The sequence below is a fragment of the Schistocerca nitens genome, chromosome 1, assembly GCF_023898315.1.
Source record: "Schistocerca nitens isolate TAMUIC-IGC-003100 chromosome 1, iqSchNite1.1, whole genome shotgun sequence".
NCBI classification, from domain to species: Eukaryota; Metazoa; Arthropoda; class Insecta; order Orthoptera; family Acrididae; genus Schistocerca; species Schistocerca nitens.
Genome location: NC_064614.1, coordinates 1,131,272,124 through 1,131,289,778, shown reverse-complemented (window position 1 = coordinate 1,131,289,778; position 17,655 = coordinate 1,131,272,124). Strand labels below are relative to the sequence as shown.

Here is a 17,655-nt window from a genome sequence, read left to right as displayed (position 1 = left end):
TCTTTTTATCTTTTGTGTATTATTCAGTAGTTTTTCTAGGATTCCCATTGATGTTTCTCAAGAGTATCCATGACAAAGCGAGGCAACTCATTGGTTAAAATTCTAGAGTTGTATTTGTGATGAATGTGCCTCAAACCAACACCCTGAAATTGCAATTAAAGTTTTCTGTTGTGTCTCTAAATAACACAGCTAATTTCTTCTTCACTCCCAGATCAAGTGCGTTGGTGCTCAAACCCTGACCACCCCACTGCTGATGAGATGTTCTGACAACATCTTGCCACATTTTCAATTTTGCATTAAAAAGAAGCACATGCATACTCATATAAAACACTACTTCTCCAGAAAAATCTCAAAAGCTAGTGAAACTTGTTTATATGTGTGTATGTATGCACACCACAGACGATTCATCTGCAAATGAGTAGTTGCCATTTCTGATTTTTATGTTTGTTTCCACCCTGGAATTTCCATGATAACTACACAGTTCTAAGACACTCATTCACCATTAGAAGGAAGGATTTTACATCATAACAAAAAATAAATAAATAAAAATAAAAATACAAAAATAAAAAAAAATAAAAATAAAAAAAAATAACTGTATAAATTAAAAATCTTTATTTAATAAATCTACCAGTATTACAAAAGATTTATCATTTCACTTTTGAAGTATAGTGTTTAAAGATACTTTAGTATGTGGTATATATATTACATTGTGAGGGACAATGTAGGTTGTAACCAATTTTTTCTCTACAGGTAACTAATGTCCCTCCAGAAAATGAAATCTAAATACAAATCATGAACATGAACACTGCATCAGTGTAATATGTGCACTAGTTGTCCACATTATGAACCTGCATATGCTATCACAACATCAGAGATTTCCTCTTTCAGCTTGTTCTATTTCAATGGCTTCAAATAGGGCCTTAAAATTGCCTGCACCAAATCCCTGAAAATATGTATGACATATTTAATAAATAAAAAAACCTAAAATAAATAAATTATGTGACACATATTAGTTGAACTTACATTGTGATTATGTCTCTGAATCACTTCAAGAAACAGAGTTGGTCGATCTTGCATATTCTTGGTAAATATTTGCAACAGGTAACCATTTTCATCATAGTCAATTAAAATTTTGAGTTCCTGCAATGAAACAAGTTATGATTTTTCACTGATTGTCATAGAGCATAAGCTAAGAACACTGTATCCAAAATTGTTTCCTCAGTTGTATTGAAGGAAAATTCCATCAAGGAAATTAATATGTTATGGGGTAAAATTGCTGACCTATATTCATCTTTAACAGGGAGGATGTGTAGTACTGCCAACAGACATACGTAAAAGTAAAAGTTATACACTTCCTAGCTTTTGGAACTAATAGTTCAGAGAGACTATTACACCTCCTGTTTCATCTTTGCCTACCCTTGTTCTCACTACAGGTGGGTACCTCTCATCCTGGGATCTGAGTGACCTGCCGTTCCTTTTAAACTTTGCCAACCTATTGCACACTCATCTCTGAGTGTCTGTAGACATACTTCACATCCCGAATGTAAATAGTGACCAACAATTCTCTCTCATAATTTATAATATTATTTCCTCAGATTTTTTTGACCCTGGTGAATACATAAGAGTAATGTAAGAACTAAGTTGTCTATTCAGATTTTTCACTGCAGGTTTAATTTATTATCTCTGTGAGTTATAATTCACTAGATCTTTCATCTTCTGGTTTACCTATTTGGAGTTCTGAATGTTTGATTTATAGTGTGGTTTTGATGATTACACACACTGAATTATCAAGTGTTTGGGAAAATATCAACTGAAAGCACAAATAGTCTGGAAACTTCTAGTGGTTGACCCATGTGTTGTTGTTGTGGTCATCAGTCTGAAGCCTATTCGCCTTTGAATAACTACTGAAACCTACATCCTTCTGAATCTGCTTACTGCATTCATCCCTTGGTCTTCCTCTATGATTTTTACTCCCCACACTTTCCTCCAATACTAAGTTTGTGGTCCATTCAAGTCTCAAAATATGTCCTATCAACCATTCCCTTTCTTCAGCCAATTCCTTGTTTTCCCACTTCTGTTCACTGCCTCCTCATTGGTTACATGTTCTAGCCATCCAATCTTCAACATTATTCAGTAGCACCACATTTCAAAAGCTTCTAGTTTATTTTTGTCCAAACTGTTTATCATCCATGTTTCACTTCCTCACATGGCAGATGGCACACTCCAAACAAATATCTTCAGACAAGGCCTCCTAACACTTAAATCTATATTTGATGTTAACAAATTTCTCTTCTAAAATGCTTTTCTTGCCATTGCCAGTCTGCATTTTATATCCTTTCTACTTCATCCATCATTAGTTATTTTGCTGTCCAAATAGCAAAACTCATCTGCTGCTATAAGTGTCTCATTTCCTAATGTAATTCTCTAGGCATCACCTGATTCAATTTGACTACATTCCATTATCCTTGATTTGCTTTTATCTTTCAAGACACTGTCCATTCCATTCAACTGCTCTTCCAAATTCTTTGCTGTCTCTGACATAATTACAATGCCATAAGCAAACCGCAAACCTTATGCTAAAAAATTATGGAAAATAATTAGCTGATTTTAAACTTAAATTAATATTACATTAGCCCAGAAAGAGTTACAGATGAAGAGAGCTTGGGTGCACAATTTGATTGAAACCATTTACAAGATTTATGAAAGAAATGTGAAAACTTCTTTCCTTCTCATCCCGTCTGGTAAGTCGCCCTGACCTAGGTTTCTGGGCAACTTTTCTAAACTCTACCCCTTTCCTAAACCTCACATGTCCTTTTCTTTCACCCATCCTCCTCCTCCTTCAACCCTTTTGCCAGAAGAAGAAGCCACTAGCTCCAAAAGCTAGCAAATTGAAATAACTTGTTTGTATGTGTGTTCTCCTACCACTACTTGGTGAATAGATTATTTGTTTATCCAATTACTTATATTTTCAAAAGTTGGTTATTTTCAAAGTTGTTAGAAGGTTTCCAGAAATCATAACATTCAATAGTGATACAAATCTAATACTAATAGCCAAGGTATTATCTAAATGGGTTTTTAGTTGGTTAACATCAAACACATTGAACTTTAATCTTATTACTGGTATTATCACCCTATCTGTGGATGTTGGCCCACATTGCTATACATAAATATTTCAGACTCCATGAACTCAGAGACACTGTCTAATTAACTAACCATAAACATTCCTGATATTGTCAGTGCATCAGATTTGAAAGAATTGCACATTGTGTTTATCTGAAAGAATACTAAAATTTTGAAGGTAGGGAAGAAATTGGAAGACGTATGTTCAGCAATTGTTCAACTTATCCCTCCAAGAGAGCATTTCTGAGGACTAAAGCAAGGGCCTGAGTACCATACTTGCATATGGAGCAAATGAGGCTCAAGAATAATTACAGAAACTTAAGAGAAAACACCAAATAAACGTTATAACATATTATAGGGTGCCAACAAGATATTCTACTTAAAAACTTTCACAATTTTGTTTTCACTCACTTTATCATCCATTAAATATGAGTATATAAACTTGTTTTAATGTGCTTTTAGTGTATTAACTACATATTATGTATATATGAAGCTTCACAACTACATAGTGTTATCTGGATGTTTAATTATAACATTCACAGCCATGTGGACATAAATGTTATTTGAGAGTGGCTAGTAAAATCTGTAGTGGATGACAGTGACCTATATTTCAAATGTGCCTATATAATATGTTAAGAAAATAACTCTCACATTTTGCCATTCTAATTTGTGATATTCAGATTAAGAAATGTCTAAATAATCTGGACTAACACATTGTGGGTGTGAAATAAAGAGTGGTATTTAGCTGTAAACCAGCTATATGCCTGCCAACCACAAACATGCAGCTTTCAAATTGTTTATTTTAGACATTTAATAAGAATAATTTACATCAACACTCTTGAAAAGACACAAGCAAGAAAGCATGCAAATTTTGTGAAACTTACAGGAAGCCCATGGTGACATGCAATATGTAAATGATTACTGAGTGGTAGTATGTCCATGTGGTAATCAGTAGCTCTGAATTGATATTTTAGGCATTCATAGTCAGGGTAAGTGAGTTAATGTCAGACTGAAAGGTCTAGGTTCAGCTGTCAGCCAGTCTTAAGGTTTTTCTCTCACATCACTTCTTTTATCACTGACAATCATTTGTTAATGTGAAAAATATCAAATTACACCATGGTTTCAAGCCCATGTTAAACAGAATTTGTTTATGTTGATGATCAGAATCCTTATGAGCGCCACCTTTTAAGTTTTTACAAAAATGGTGAAAGAAACACATTTTTTATACAAATTATTTGATTGGTTCTCAGAATTTAGCCCATAAAACTTACTTTTGTACACATTTTCTCCATTTTGAGTTTGGTACATAAAAACTGGGTTTGGAAAGTTACTTGATATGACTGAAAGTGCTGTCCTTATAATGGGACAAAAAGTAGTGCTTCAGTGATAAATCAGGTGAACACAGACTGAGAGACATTCATTTGTTTTCCTCCATCTAACAATCAATTGGCATCCTGCGTGACAGCTGATGTTGTCATGATGAAGAATCATGTGATGTTTTCAGTTATTTTTCCTGATTTCATAGCTAACTTAAGGCAAACAAACTGTTATCTATTAATTGTTGTTGGTCCTCGAAACCAATGATCATGACATATCCAGTGTAACTAAAGAAACAGGTAATCATTTTCTTGGTAGCACTTCACAAACAAACCACTTTCACTGATTTTGGTTCACCTTGAAACATGCAGAAAGTTGATTACAGCTTTGTTTGCAGCTTTTATGAATATGTCCAAGTTTCATCATGTGTTGTGATGCTGTACACGGAATTAGCATTTCCTGATGCCAGTTTACATGAGCTCATTGTGTATTTCAGTCAGATTGACTGGAATCCATCAGAAACAGATCTTTTTCACAGATAAATGTACACACAGTCTTTGTTGTGTCTAAGGATTCCTCTAACTTATGGTAAACTACATGCACATCCTCACCAGTCATTGAACAGCATTAATGGTTTTTTAGAAGAGCAAGTGGTTTTGGCTGCCCTTCACAAAATTGAGCACCTATGGAAGAATGACCATGACAAAATTCTGTAAAGTAATTTTAAACAGTCTGTCCTGAAGGTGATTAATTACCAGAAAATTAACAAAGTGATTTGTTGTCAAGCTTGGGCCTTATGAAAATCATAAAAAATAATCCAACAAAACCTTTCATGTTGATTTTCCTTTTCGTCGCAACACCATTCTTGTTACTGTCACTGTAAATAAACTACCTGATCCATTTCTGAGCTGTTGTTGCTTTAACAATAAAAACTGACAAATTTTAAAACAGAAGTGTTGTTGTAAAGCTTTTAAATTTTGCAGTACCTTTCTAGAAACATTTGCTCTGTATGTACAACACTGATTCACATGACAGTAACAAATTTTCAATGTTAGAGGTTGTATAGTGGCTAGCTATGAAATTAAAATGCTGATACCAAGCTGTTATTAGTAAACTGGTTGTGCATTCTGCCATTGACAATTCATCAAGAAGTTTTTGTGAGCACTACTAGTAGCTGAATTCATCTGTAATTGTAGGTTACTACTGTTTTTAGAGGAGATTAATAATACTGCATGAGTCAGACTCTTAGGATACATATAAATTGAATGCCTTATTATTTATATACTGGGTGGCCCAAAAAGGATGGTCGGATTTGAACTGCGTAGTACCATTGAAAGGTGAGGAGGGGGGACCACTGCCGGCCGTCTGCAAGTCGGCCATTACACCCAGTTTGCCACGAGATGGCGCAGTGGACGGTCGAGCATCGTGTTTTTGGTGTGGAACAGTTTTTCAGAAATGATGAATCGTTTATTACTGTGCAACGATTGTTTCGACAACGTTTTGGTGTAGCGCATGATGGACCCATTCCAGATCGCAGATCCATATCACGTTGGGTGACTGCATTCCGGACAACAGGGTCTGTCAAAAGTGTTAAATCTACAGGGCGTACACGTACGGCAGTTACTCCACAGAACATTGATGATGTTAGAGCGTCAGTGCTGCAAAGCCCGCGTCGTTCCACTAGGCGTCGTGCTCAAACTTTAGGCCTCAGCCGTAGTTCGTTGCAGCATATTTTAAGCCGTGAGTTACAGTTTCACCCATACAAAATTATGATCACGCAAAAGCTGTATGATCGTGATTTTGAGCAGCGAAGACGATTTTGTGAATCAATGCTTGACATCTTGTACTCTAATAATGATGTTGTGCTTCTTATGTCAGATGAAGCCCATTTCCATTTAGACGGCTATGTCAATAAACAAAACTGCAGGTACTGGGCAGCAGATAATCCCAGAGAATTGCACCAAAAGCCTCTTCATAGTGCTAAGGTAACAGTCTGGTGTGGAATTTCAAGATTGGGGATTGTTGGTCCTTATTTTTTTGAGGAGAACAACGCTACTGTCACAGTGACCTCGAAACGTTACGTTAACATGCTACGTAGCTTTTTGGTGCCGAAACTGCGAGAGTTACATGTAAATCGAGATCGAATTTGGTTTCAACAGGACGGGGCCACGGCCCACACAGCCAATGACTCCATGTGTGTTTTAAGGCGGATGTTCCCCCACCACATCATCTCGCGTTTTGGAGATGTCCACTGGCCCGCGAGATCACCTGACCTCTCAGCCTGTGATTTTTTTCTTTGGGGATACCTAAAGTCAAAAGTTTACGTACAGAAGCCCCGAAACTTAATTGATCTGAAGGAGGCAATCAGTGCGGAAATTATGGCAATTCAAGAAGAAACAGTAGTGAAAGTGATGGAAAATTTCGAGGAAAGACTTGTGGAATGCATCACCGAGGAAGGACACCATCTTCCGGAAGTCATTTTCCGTACATGATTTTTTGTGGTTAGTTCTTGTAATTGGGTGCCTGGGAGCATTTAGTTACATAATTGAATAAAATTAATTTGTAAAACTGATGGAGTTATAGTTATTTAAAATGTGACCATCCTTTTTGGGCCACCCTGTACATCAGGAGGGGATAATTACACTCTGCATGTACTCATGTAGTCAAATACTTATAAAATTTTTACTGTGAGATAATACCTGCAAAGTGTCAAGATCTTCCATGATATTTACATTATCATTCTTCAGTCTTTCTTTCAACATTTTATAATAACTATCTGGAACTGATAGGAACTCCATCCCTCTTTGTTTTAAATTTGTTATCTGTAAAAAATAAAAAACATAAAAATGAATTCTATACTAAGAGGCAGCAACTAACACAAATAAAATTTAAATTCATTATTTAAAACTCAGTGTGGTGACTTTACATTCCTTATATAAGAAATAGAAATATAATCGAACTAAAGAAAATTTATAAATCAAGTAAACATACCACACTAACCAATCAACAGAGGCAATCATTAGGCAAATTATATAGTTAATGTTCTATAACATCAATTTAAACTTTTATATCGAAAGGTACTTTGTTCGAGTATGGAGGAAAAGTGGAAAGTCTGTGGTTGAAAATGAGCCCAAAAGATAGCAGAAGGGGAAGGCATGATGGATGGTCCTGAACAGTTCACTGACCTGTTGGGGGTACATAAGGAAAGATTCTATATTATAGAAAAAATATAAGAGCTTTCGTTTTCAAATTCCCGAGTCACTGGCAGTGCACTGTAAAATTTGATTTTATGGTTTTTGCTTATTGACTTCTCATTTTATCACATGCAAGTTACAGGATTTGTCAAGATCCAACACAGTATAACATTTTGTATATGCAAATATAGTCACATGTAAGTTGTAACATCTAGACTGACTGCTTTCTTATCAGCACATCTTGGAATCTCTTGACTGCTTTTATCAATGAAATATTCTAGTTAAATATGTATCATAAAATAGAAATTAATATCCGCATGAATGACACAAAAGACACACACTTACACACATTAATTAATAGGAATACATTAGTAAAAGGAGTTTTGTAATGTAGAACTGCTTTGATAATTATACATTTCCACATAGTCAGATAATGAGGTAGAAACTATAGATTTGAGCAATATTCTTAATATTCATTAATGCTGTTAGAAGCTGTGGATTATTAGTAGATCATTTACTTCTCTTTTAGGCATATTAAAGTCTGGTATTATTTTGATCACATCTGGCAATGCATCGAAAAGAATTTTTGGTCTATATAATACACTGTCCCGATATACTGATTTGAGTGTCCACCCCTATGAAAGTCATTTCTTTCTTGTTTGATAACTGTTCAAAGTTGAAAGCACTCGATAAGTTTCAATTAAACATATTTTCAATTATAAATTAGACAGCAGGCTCATAAGTTTCAATTCTTTAAGAACACCTTTACATGATTCTCCATAAGTAACAACTTTTATTAATCTTACAGCTTTCTTTTGACATTTAAATGATTGTTTTGCAAAAGTGTAATTTCCCCAGAATAGTAGAATATATAATACTTAGTAGGCTATGCATATGGGCTAAATAAGTACTTAACATTGTTTCATCACTGCAACAATCTCTGAGCATTCTTAATATGTAACTGTACTTGCTTAACTTTTCAAAAGCATTTCTACATGTTTTCCCTTCCTAGGTGTCCATCCACCCACAATCTTAAAAATTCTATATCATTCCTTTCCTGAATTTGTCAATTCTCTTTACATGGGTTTTACTTTTATTTCTTATGTTGTTGAAATTTATCCATACAGTTCTCTTACTATTAATAATTAGATAATCATCTTTAAATCATTTTTGTGCTACTTGTACTGTTTTGTCAATTTTCTGCTGCAATTCAGAGGCCTAATCATTTGTTTCTTTCATAATTACACTCGTATCACCTGCATGCAAATAATACTGTATCTGCTGTTGAAAAATGCTGTGGCAGGTCATTAATAAAAAGCAAGTACAACAATGGGTACACTATTGTATCCTAAGGCACCCCTTAATTAACTTTTTTTTATTCAGAATGATAAACTTTTCCTTCCTGACAAATTTCCACTCTTTGTTTCCTACCAGATAAATATGACTTGAATCACTATGAGTACCATAAATATATGGTTTTAAAAGCATTAGGTCATGATTTATAAGGTCAAAAGCTTTGGAAAGGTCCAAAACCAATCCACAGTTTAGTTAATTATGCTCTCTAGCTTTGCAAACAAGTTTTAGGAAATTGAAGAGAGTTGTCTCCAATTATTTGGCTTTGCTGAGACCATTCTGTGCAGTCACAAGATATTTGTGTCTGTTTACAAAGTCTAGTAGTATACTGTACATTAGTCCTTCAATTACTTTGGAAAATACAGCTAATAGTGATAGTGGTCTCAATTTTTTAATGTCAAACTTGTACCCACTTTTATAAACTGGTATTACTATTGATAGCTTAAGTCTACTTGGAAACACTCCTGTTGTAAAGAATTCATTGAATATATTAGCAAGTTGAGAGATAATATTATCAGCACTACATTTAATAATTTTATCAGGGATGCCATCAAATCCACAGGTCATTTTACTCTTTAGTTTACTGACAGCCATTTTTACTTCTTTGGGTGTTACTGGATATAAGAACATCATTTTTTCACTTACTGGAATTTCTACCTTTGTGTGTAATAGAGGAATGCAGCACTTTTATTGTCAGTTGCAGATTGTACTAGAAGCTGATCTCAAATATCTGTTGATTAAAGCATGAATCTTATGTGGAGAAGGCCTCAGCTAAGGATGGCTCTTGACTATGAACATATAAAAAATAATGAGGGGCACAGACACACTCTTACCTAAAGAACAAACTCTCAAAGTGCCAAAATGTATTTTGCAGAGAAAAAAGTAAACATCTCATATTTGCTAAGCATTTTGAATCATTAATTTTTCAAAGAAGGGAAGTGATAATGGTACAGTGCAATAAGATTCGGAATGAAAACATGCATATGAGACTTGGCATAAGTTGCAGATAAAGAGAGATGTGGATTGATGAAGAGCAGAAGTTAAGAGACTTCTCACTTGTCTAATTGTAATTCCTGAACATGGCACCGATGTTACAGAGAGTGACACACATACATCACTGATTCTACATATGCACTCAACATTTATTACAACCCCCAATAATGATAAATGAATAAATTTTAAATAGCAGTAACAATGAATTCAAATGCTACTGTTTGGATCTCATAAGTATGTTCATTTCCAACAAAGTTAGGCTGCTAAGTGATTAAGCTACTGAACTCACATGCAGGAGTGGAGTTCAAATCCACATAAAACCATGCAGAGTTAGGTTTTCCATGGTTTCCTGGAATAAATTATGATGACTGTTATGATGGTTCCTGTGAAAAAGACACATCCAGTTTTTTTCCCCAATCCTTTCCCTATATGATATTGTATTCTATCTCAAATGATATGGTCATCAATGGACCATTACATTCTGATCCCTGTTCCTTCCCTCATTTCAGATTACTGTCAGAAATAATTTACACATCTGATTTTTTATGATTAGAATGGCAATTTTGTGCATAAATGCACTGTGAATCCAAAAAATAAATTACTAAATATTTTATTTTGATGAGCAAAAAATATAAATGAAATTACTCACAGAACTGATAATATCTTGTGTGTTCAGAGCAATGTGCTGAACTCCAGCTCCTCCATAATAATCTACATATTCTTCAATCTGGCTCTTCTTCTTTCCAGGAGCAGGCTCATTGATTGGCATCTGAAAAATAAGTGTTTGGTTAAAAAAAAGTCAGTATTACATCTGTTTCATCATTTAGTGTACAAGGAATGTGCACTGACTGAGTAATGTTTACATTATTAAATTAAAGCAATGTTACTGTAAAGTTCCTGCCAGCATGACAGATCATATGCTTTGTTTTCATGACTCAGTATTCCCAGTCTACAGTCAAATACATACTATCATTGTAAACCACAATTATGACCCATCACATGTATTGCATACTAACTGTATCATTATATTCCTGTACTGGACTTAAAACATGTAATTGTTGTTGTATATTAAAATATCCATGACACATATAAAAGAAAACAAAACACACACTGAACTAAGAGCTCCATTATTTGGGAAGAGAGAAAGTAAGATTGGATATGGTTAAAAATGAAGGACAGGTCACACAGTCCCCAGATGGGAGACAACTACCTGTAATGAGGACAAGGCTTGACATAAATCAATGGAAGAAGCATCAGAGAGAAAGAGGAAACACAGGTAAGCACTGTGCCAGCTTCAGTCTAGTGTCCTTATCTCTGGCCTGAAATTGTCACAGTTTAGAGCCTTTATCTAGACACTGAAGCTAGCAAAGTGCTTACCACTATATTGTCTCTGACCTACCCTCTCTGATGCATCAGCCTTCATCTTTGTCTAGCCTCATCCTCATTAAAGGTGGGTGTCTCTCGTCCTGGGGTCTGAAAGATCTATCCTCCTTTTTTTAACCTTATTCAACCTAATCCTCTCTCCTCTTCAATTAAGCAACTAGTAGTTCCAAAAAGTATGTACTGTGTGTCTTATTTTTATACATCAACTATCCTAACTGCACCTCTGAAATTTCTAAGATCTGCACTTTTTGGTATAGTGAAATACTTCATTTGGGACGTATTAATATTCCTGAAGAAGAATGACAATCTTCAAACTGGTGTTTGGTATTTATCTTCTTGGCAATGGGTGTAACATCATCTTGGTCTTCCTCAATTACAAGCAATACAAAATTACTAAAAGGTCTAATAACCATGTCCATCACAAGAATAAGTGGTGGGAAGCAGATGTAACATTATGGTAACAGTATGGAGCCCAATTCTTATAATTTGATGGAACATGACATATGTAGTATAGTAACTCTTCGTTATCTTACTCTTGCCTAACTTTTTTCTGTCGGTATTACTTGATTATCTCAGAGGCCTGTTACTCTTTTCTTTTTTTGCGCACCTTCATCAATGCCTGGAGATAACCAAACAGCTGCTGGCTTTTGATCACAGTCACATGCACATATTACTGCCTGATTTTCACATCATCCAATCACTTGCAAAAACCCTATTTTCTGCAGCCTTCAAAAAAATCTAATATCTTTAATGCCTAAATTAAAAGGCTTGTTTTTATTTGGACTGAAGATGTGAGGTACATTGCTGAAAAAAAATGAATGAATGAATTCCCCTCTTCTATAGTGATGGCAGTATATTACAACTAGCATGTTAATATATTATAACTAACATTTAAAGCACTTTTCTTTTACCTTGATTGTTTCTTCCCAATTTGTCATCACAATTGATCGTAAAGCGGAATACTGCGAATGAATCTGGGAATCATCAACAGACCAAAATCTATGAAACATTAAATTCTTTTCATACCTGTAATTAATAAGTGGATTAGCAAAATTGTGATTTTCATGTATTAGTATTTCAAACAGAGTTTACATAACTTACCATTTAGCAACTGATTCCATTTGTAGATCTGGCTGATTTCCAACAACATGATCTATGAAATCAAGTCTTCCAGGAGGCCTAAAACAAGTAGAGAATTTAAACACATAGAACCAGTTTCCTTGAACTGTGGCCAGAACAGGTTGATAGGCCTAATCTGTGAAGACAGAACAATAAGATGAAACCAGTTTCCAAAATATATAATTAAATAATTGAAAGAAGTAATAAGCTCTGCAGATTCTCAAATAAAAATCAGTATCAAAAACTCTCATACTTAGAAAAGACCAAAAAAGAGAATACAAGAAACAGACATGCATGAAAACATATGTTAGGTTTCTAGCTTTCAGAATAATTACTGCAATTTCCCAGAACCAGACAGACAAGAATAAAAGTTTGACACTCCCGCTTGTTATTAAATATATGTTCCAAGAGACTTTTCTCTTTTTGTTACAGCTTACAAAATTTTGAAAATCTCTCTAAGGCTCTCTACAAATTCTGGAATCTTTTATATCATTTTTTAGTGATACTGCTTCTTTCTGTAGAATGATTTTCTCTTAAGTACAGTTTTACATTGTTGTCAGCAGTTAAAAAAAGTTAGTTTATACACCTTACTTTTTGCTTTGACCGTTGTGTTAACACAAGTGCAAAAATGAACTCTTCATTGCTTTATAAATCATCAGCAGAAGAGCAACATTTAAATTTATGGCTTATCATTTGTTGTCACAAACGAGTTTCCAGTTTAAGTCACTGGGTGCTACTGCAAAAATGAGGAGTCAGGAATCAAAAACCTCATACCCCATGAATTCTTTGTGGAAACTATTCCCTTGAATTTTACATTATGATATACACAATCTTCTTAATTTACAACAGCAATGTTCGTAACTGTATCATGAGATTTAGGATAATATTGCAGAGGAATGATTCGTTATGTTTTGATCTGTGAGGAGTCTTATATTGAAACAAACTCCATTGTCATTCTTAGATGGTATTCGCAAGTAACCTCAGTGGTGTTCCACAAGTAACCAGCAAAATAGGCAACATAGGGGAAATGACCATCTTCCAATCTACATCTACATCTACACTCTGCAAATCACTGCGAGGCGCATGGCATGTACTAGTTATTACGATTTCTTTCCATTCCACTCACTTATGGAGTGCAGGAAGAATGATTGTTTAAATGGTTCTGTGAGTGCTGTAATTAATCTAATCTTGTCCTCATGATCCCTATGTGAGTGATAAGTAGGATGTTGTAGTATCTTCCTAGTGTCATCATTTAAAGCTAGTTCTTGAAACTTTGTAAATAGGCTTTCTTTGGACAGTTTATATCTATCTTCAAGAGTCTGCCAATTCAATTTCGCCAGCACCTCAGTGTCATTCTCCCTTGGGTCAAACAAATCAGTGACCAATCATGCTACCCTTCTCTGTATACATTCAGTATCCCCTTTAGTCCCATTTGGAACAGGTCCTACGCAGTTCAGCAATATTCTATGCAGTTGAGCAATATTCTAGAATGGATTGCATGAGTGATTTGGAAGCAATGTCCTTTGCAGACTGATTGCACTTCCCCAGTACCACAACAATAAACTGAAGTCTAGCACCTGACTTACCCATGACTGAATGTATGTGATCAATCTGTTTCATATCCCTATGAAGTATTACACCCAGGTATGAAGTGTTATACCCAGGTATTTGAAGGAGCTAGACGATTCCAACTGTGACTCATTGATGTTAGTCACAGGACACTATATTTTTCCTTTTTGTGAAGTGCACAGTTTTACACTTTCGAACGTTCCTAGAGTATTTTCTATGAAAAGCAAAGGCCCAAGTTCAATTTCCAGGCCATCACATCCTTTTAAAGTGACAGGAAACTCCACATCATGAATTAACTTCTCTGTGTTGATTATTATTAATGCAATGTAAATGGATAAATAAGAAATCTACTCTCCAAGCAGCGGCAGGGGAAAATACATGCAAAAGGATTTAATGTTTACAAGCTTTCGGAGCCAATGCCTCCTTCTTCTGGGAGAAGACCTGAAAGGGAAGGAAGAGGGGTGGAGGAAAAGGACTGGAGAGGTTTAGGGAGAGGAGTACAGTTCAGAAAAGTCACCCAGAACCCCACATCAGCTGAGACTTACCGAATGGGATGAGAAGGAAAGACTGATTGTTGGGGACTGCACTGAACAAGGTTTGAAATGTGAGAGCTTAAAGGTGGAAGACAGGATAATGTGCAAGACAAAGATAACTACTAAAACATTGTGCACAAGTTAATAAGAGTGATAAGCTAAGTGCATTGTATGTAACAGAGGTGGGAAGGGGGTTGGCAAAAAATAGACAACTCACAAAATGAAAGATGTAGAAAACTAAAACGGAGTAAAGAAAGGAGTAGTTACTGTGAATAAATGCTGACATGGAAAGTATTAATGTAAATTAAGGCCAGGTGGGTGGCGAGAACCAAGGACATGTTGTAGTGCCAGTTCCCACCTGCAGAGTTCTGAGAAACTGGCATCTGGTGAAAGAATCCAGGAATCCAGATGGCATGAGTGGTGAAACACGCACCAACGTCATGACTGTCATGTTGTACAGGATGCTCTACAATAGGATATTATGTGTTGCCTGTATATATCCTCTGCCTGTGCCCATTCATCCTGAGTCGTAGTCATGCTGATGTAAAAGGCTGAACAATGTTTACATAACAGCTGATGGATGACTTGTCATTTCACAGGTGGCTCTCCCTTTGATTGTATGTTTTGTCAATTACAGGGCTGGAATAGGTGGTGGTAGGAGGGTGCATAAGCAAGTCTCGCAGCTGGGACAGTCACAGGATTAGGAGCCATAGGGTAGGAAGATAGGTGCAGAAGGAGCATAGGGTCTGACAAGGATATTGCAGAGATTGTGAGGACGACAAAAAGATATTCCAGGTGTGGTGGGCAAAACCTCAGACAGAGCTGATCTCATTTCAGGGCATGATTTTAGGAAGTCATGGCCTTGGAAAAGTAGCTGATTGATACATTCAGGATCAGGATTAAACTGAGTGACAAATGGTGTGCTACGAAGTTGTTTTGTGGAGTCATCAGGACTATCAGGATTGGATGTGATGGCCCGGGAAATCTGATTTTGAACTGGGCTGTTGGGATAATTGTGTCCAGTGGAGGATGAAGTGAGATTGGTGGTGAATTGCTGTAAAGAGTCTGCATCCGAACAAATATGTTTGCCACAAATGCCAAGGCTGTATGGAAGGGAACGTCTGACAGGGAAAGGATGGCAACTGTCAAAATGTAAGTACTGTTGTTTGTTAGTAGGTTTAATGTGGACAGTAGTGTGTAGCTGGCCTTCGGTGAGGGTGAGATCAACATCAAGGAAAGTGCCACAGGATTCAGAATAGGACCATGTGAAATTTAATTGGGAGAAGGTATTTAGAGATTCCAGGAATTTTAAAACGTCAGCCTCGCCTTGAGTCCATACAGCAAAGATGTCATCAATGCATCTGAACCAAACCAGGGGCTGAAGGCTTGTGGATCCCAGGATAGCCCCCTCCAAGCAACCCATGAAAAGATTGGCATAGAAAGGAGCCATCAGTCTTTTCTTCTCATCCCGTCCAGTAAGTCTCCCTGGGTGACTTTTCTGAACTGTACCCCTTTCCCTAAACCTCTCCAGTCCTTTTCCTTCACTCTTCTTCCTTCCCCTTCAACTTCTCTGCCAGAAGAAGGAGCCACTGGTTCTGAAAGCTTGTAAACATTAACTTCTTTTGTGTGAGTGTGTGCCCCTGCTGCCGCTTGATGATTAGATTTCTTATCTATCCATTTGCATTATTTTATCAATAATTGATTATTTTCATTGTTTTATTATTAATGTAATTTTTATACCATTGTCTTTTATACTTTCTAAATGCTGTAGTGTTGTTATAGTGCCAGTGATCAGATGTAGTTCATACCACTAGAAGACCTTGCTGCTAAGATGATGTAGTGATTTAAAACCTTCTTTACCTACAATAACAATTTTCTCTTTTCCTTTTGACATGTGAGCCAACGGTATGTTACAACCATATAGCTACCTAGTCATTTTTTAATAAGATAAGTCTGCAGCATGTAATGATGTTGAATGATGAATCTGAACTGTAAATTATGGAGTGACAGCTGCTACTTATATTATCATGAATGTGTTAACAGCCAATTACAAAATGATTCTCAAGTACTCTTCTATTGATTTAAGTGAAACAGTCTTAATTCCAGAGACACTCAGGCACAGTCCCTTCAGTTCAGTGATTATGTGGCCAACAGTTTCCTTGAGAGTCTTACAATGTGTTCACTAACCTTACTATTAATGAACCCATTCCCGAAGCCCAACACCACTTCCAACAGCTCCTCAGAACGTTAAGCTTATTCCAAAACCGGTCACCTGAACTAATCTACCATCTCAAATGAACAACCTCACATGTTCCAACATTTTATGTGCTTTTAAAGCTCCACAACCATCTCTCTATGGTCTCGCTACAGCTCACCTCATCTTGGTTGGTTACAATGCTTCCACAAATGATCCTTCATCTTCACTAGTTAGTGATTCCTACCCATTGTTCATAGTCTCCCTTACTACACACTAGACAGCTCCAGTACCTGTTCACTATTCACACTACAATGCCATCAGACTTCTTTCTTGTTATTGTAGGTACCATGTCACTGTACACCAGCATGCTACATACCCGTAGCCTTACTACCATACACTAATATCTTTCACAGTTTTTCCGAACTCACCAACATCTTTCTAATACTTTGGCCAACAACTTTTATTTCTTTTTTCATTATTGACTCATCACTGTTTAGAGCAATACTAGATATGCCAATATTCATTAACAATTACAGGTACAGAGTAAATAACAATTTTACAGTAGACTAACTACTACATATGTGTATAGTAATTAATGAAAACATAGGCAAACTCAATTTACTAGTTATAGGCATCTAATCTCAGTTTCTGCTGCAATGCTAGAGTGTTAATGAAACATGTGAAAAAATTCATGTTTCTTTTTTCACTGACACAGTATCTGTTGCACATTTCTAAGGATATTGTTTTAGTACTGCAAATTCTTTCTAGTTCTCTTGGACTAGTCTCAAAATATCTCTTAACACTGTTCAAAATGCTGTTTTTTAAGTACTGTGTTAATCTTGTTTTGAAAATTGGTACTGCTTTTACATTTTTTTAA

At 35.8% G+C, this 17,655-nt stretch overlaps 1 protein-coding gene across 1 annotated transcript in view; it reads right to left on the bottom strand.

The window, feature by feature from the left end:
• Positions 1 to 597: 597 nt before the first annotated feature.
• Positions 598 to 17,655, bottom strand: part of LOC126199381 (4-hydroxyphenylpyruvate dioxygenase) — a 140,782-nt gene continuing 123,724 nt past the window's right edge. The window contains exons 8-13 of the mRNA XM_049936302.1: positions 12,462 to 12,539; positions 12,272 to 12,386; positions 10,627 to 10,746; positions 7,137 to 7,259; positions 1,024 to 1,140; positions 598 to 943 (exon numbers count right to left, since the gene is read on the bottom strand). Coding sequence (XP_049792259.1) covers positions 869 to 943; positions 1,024 to 1,140; positions 7,137 to 7,259; positions 10,627 to 10,746; positions 12,272 to 12,386; positions 12,462 to 12,539 — 628 coding nt within the window. The 3' untranslated portion in view covers positions 598 to 868. The remainder of the gene's footprint in view (positions 944 to 1,023; positions 1,141 to 7,136; positions 7,260 to 10,626; positions 10,747 to 12,271; positions 12,387 to 12,461; positions 12,540 to 17,655) is intronic.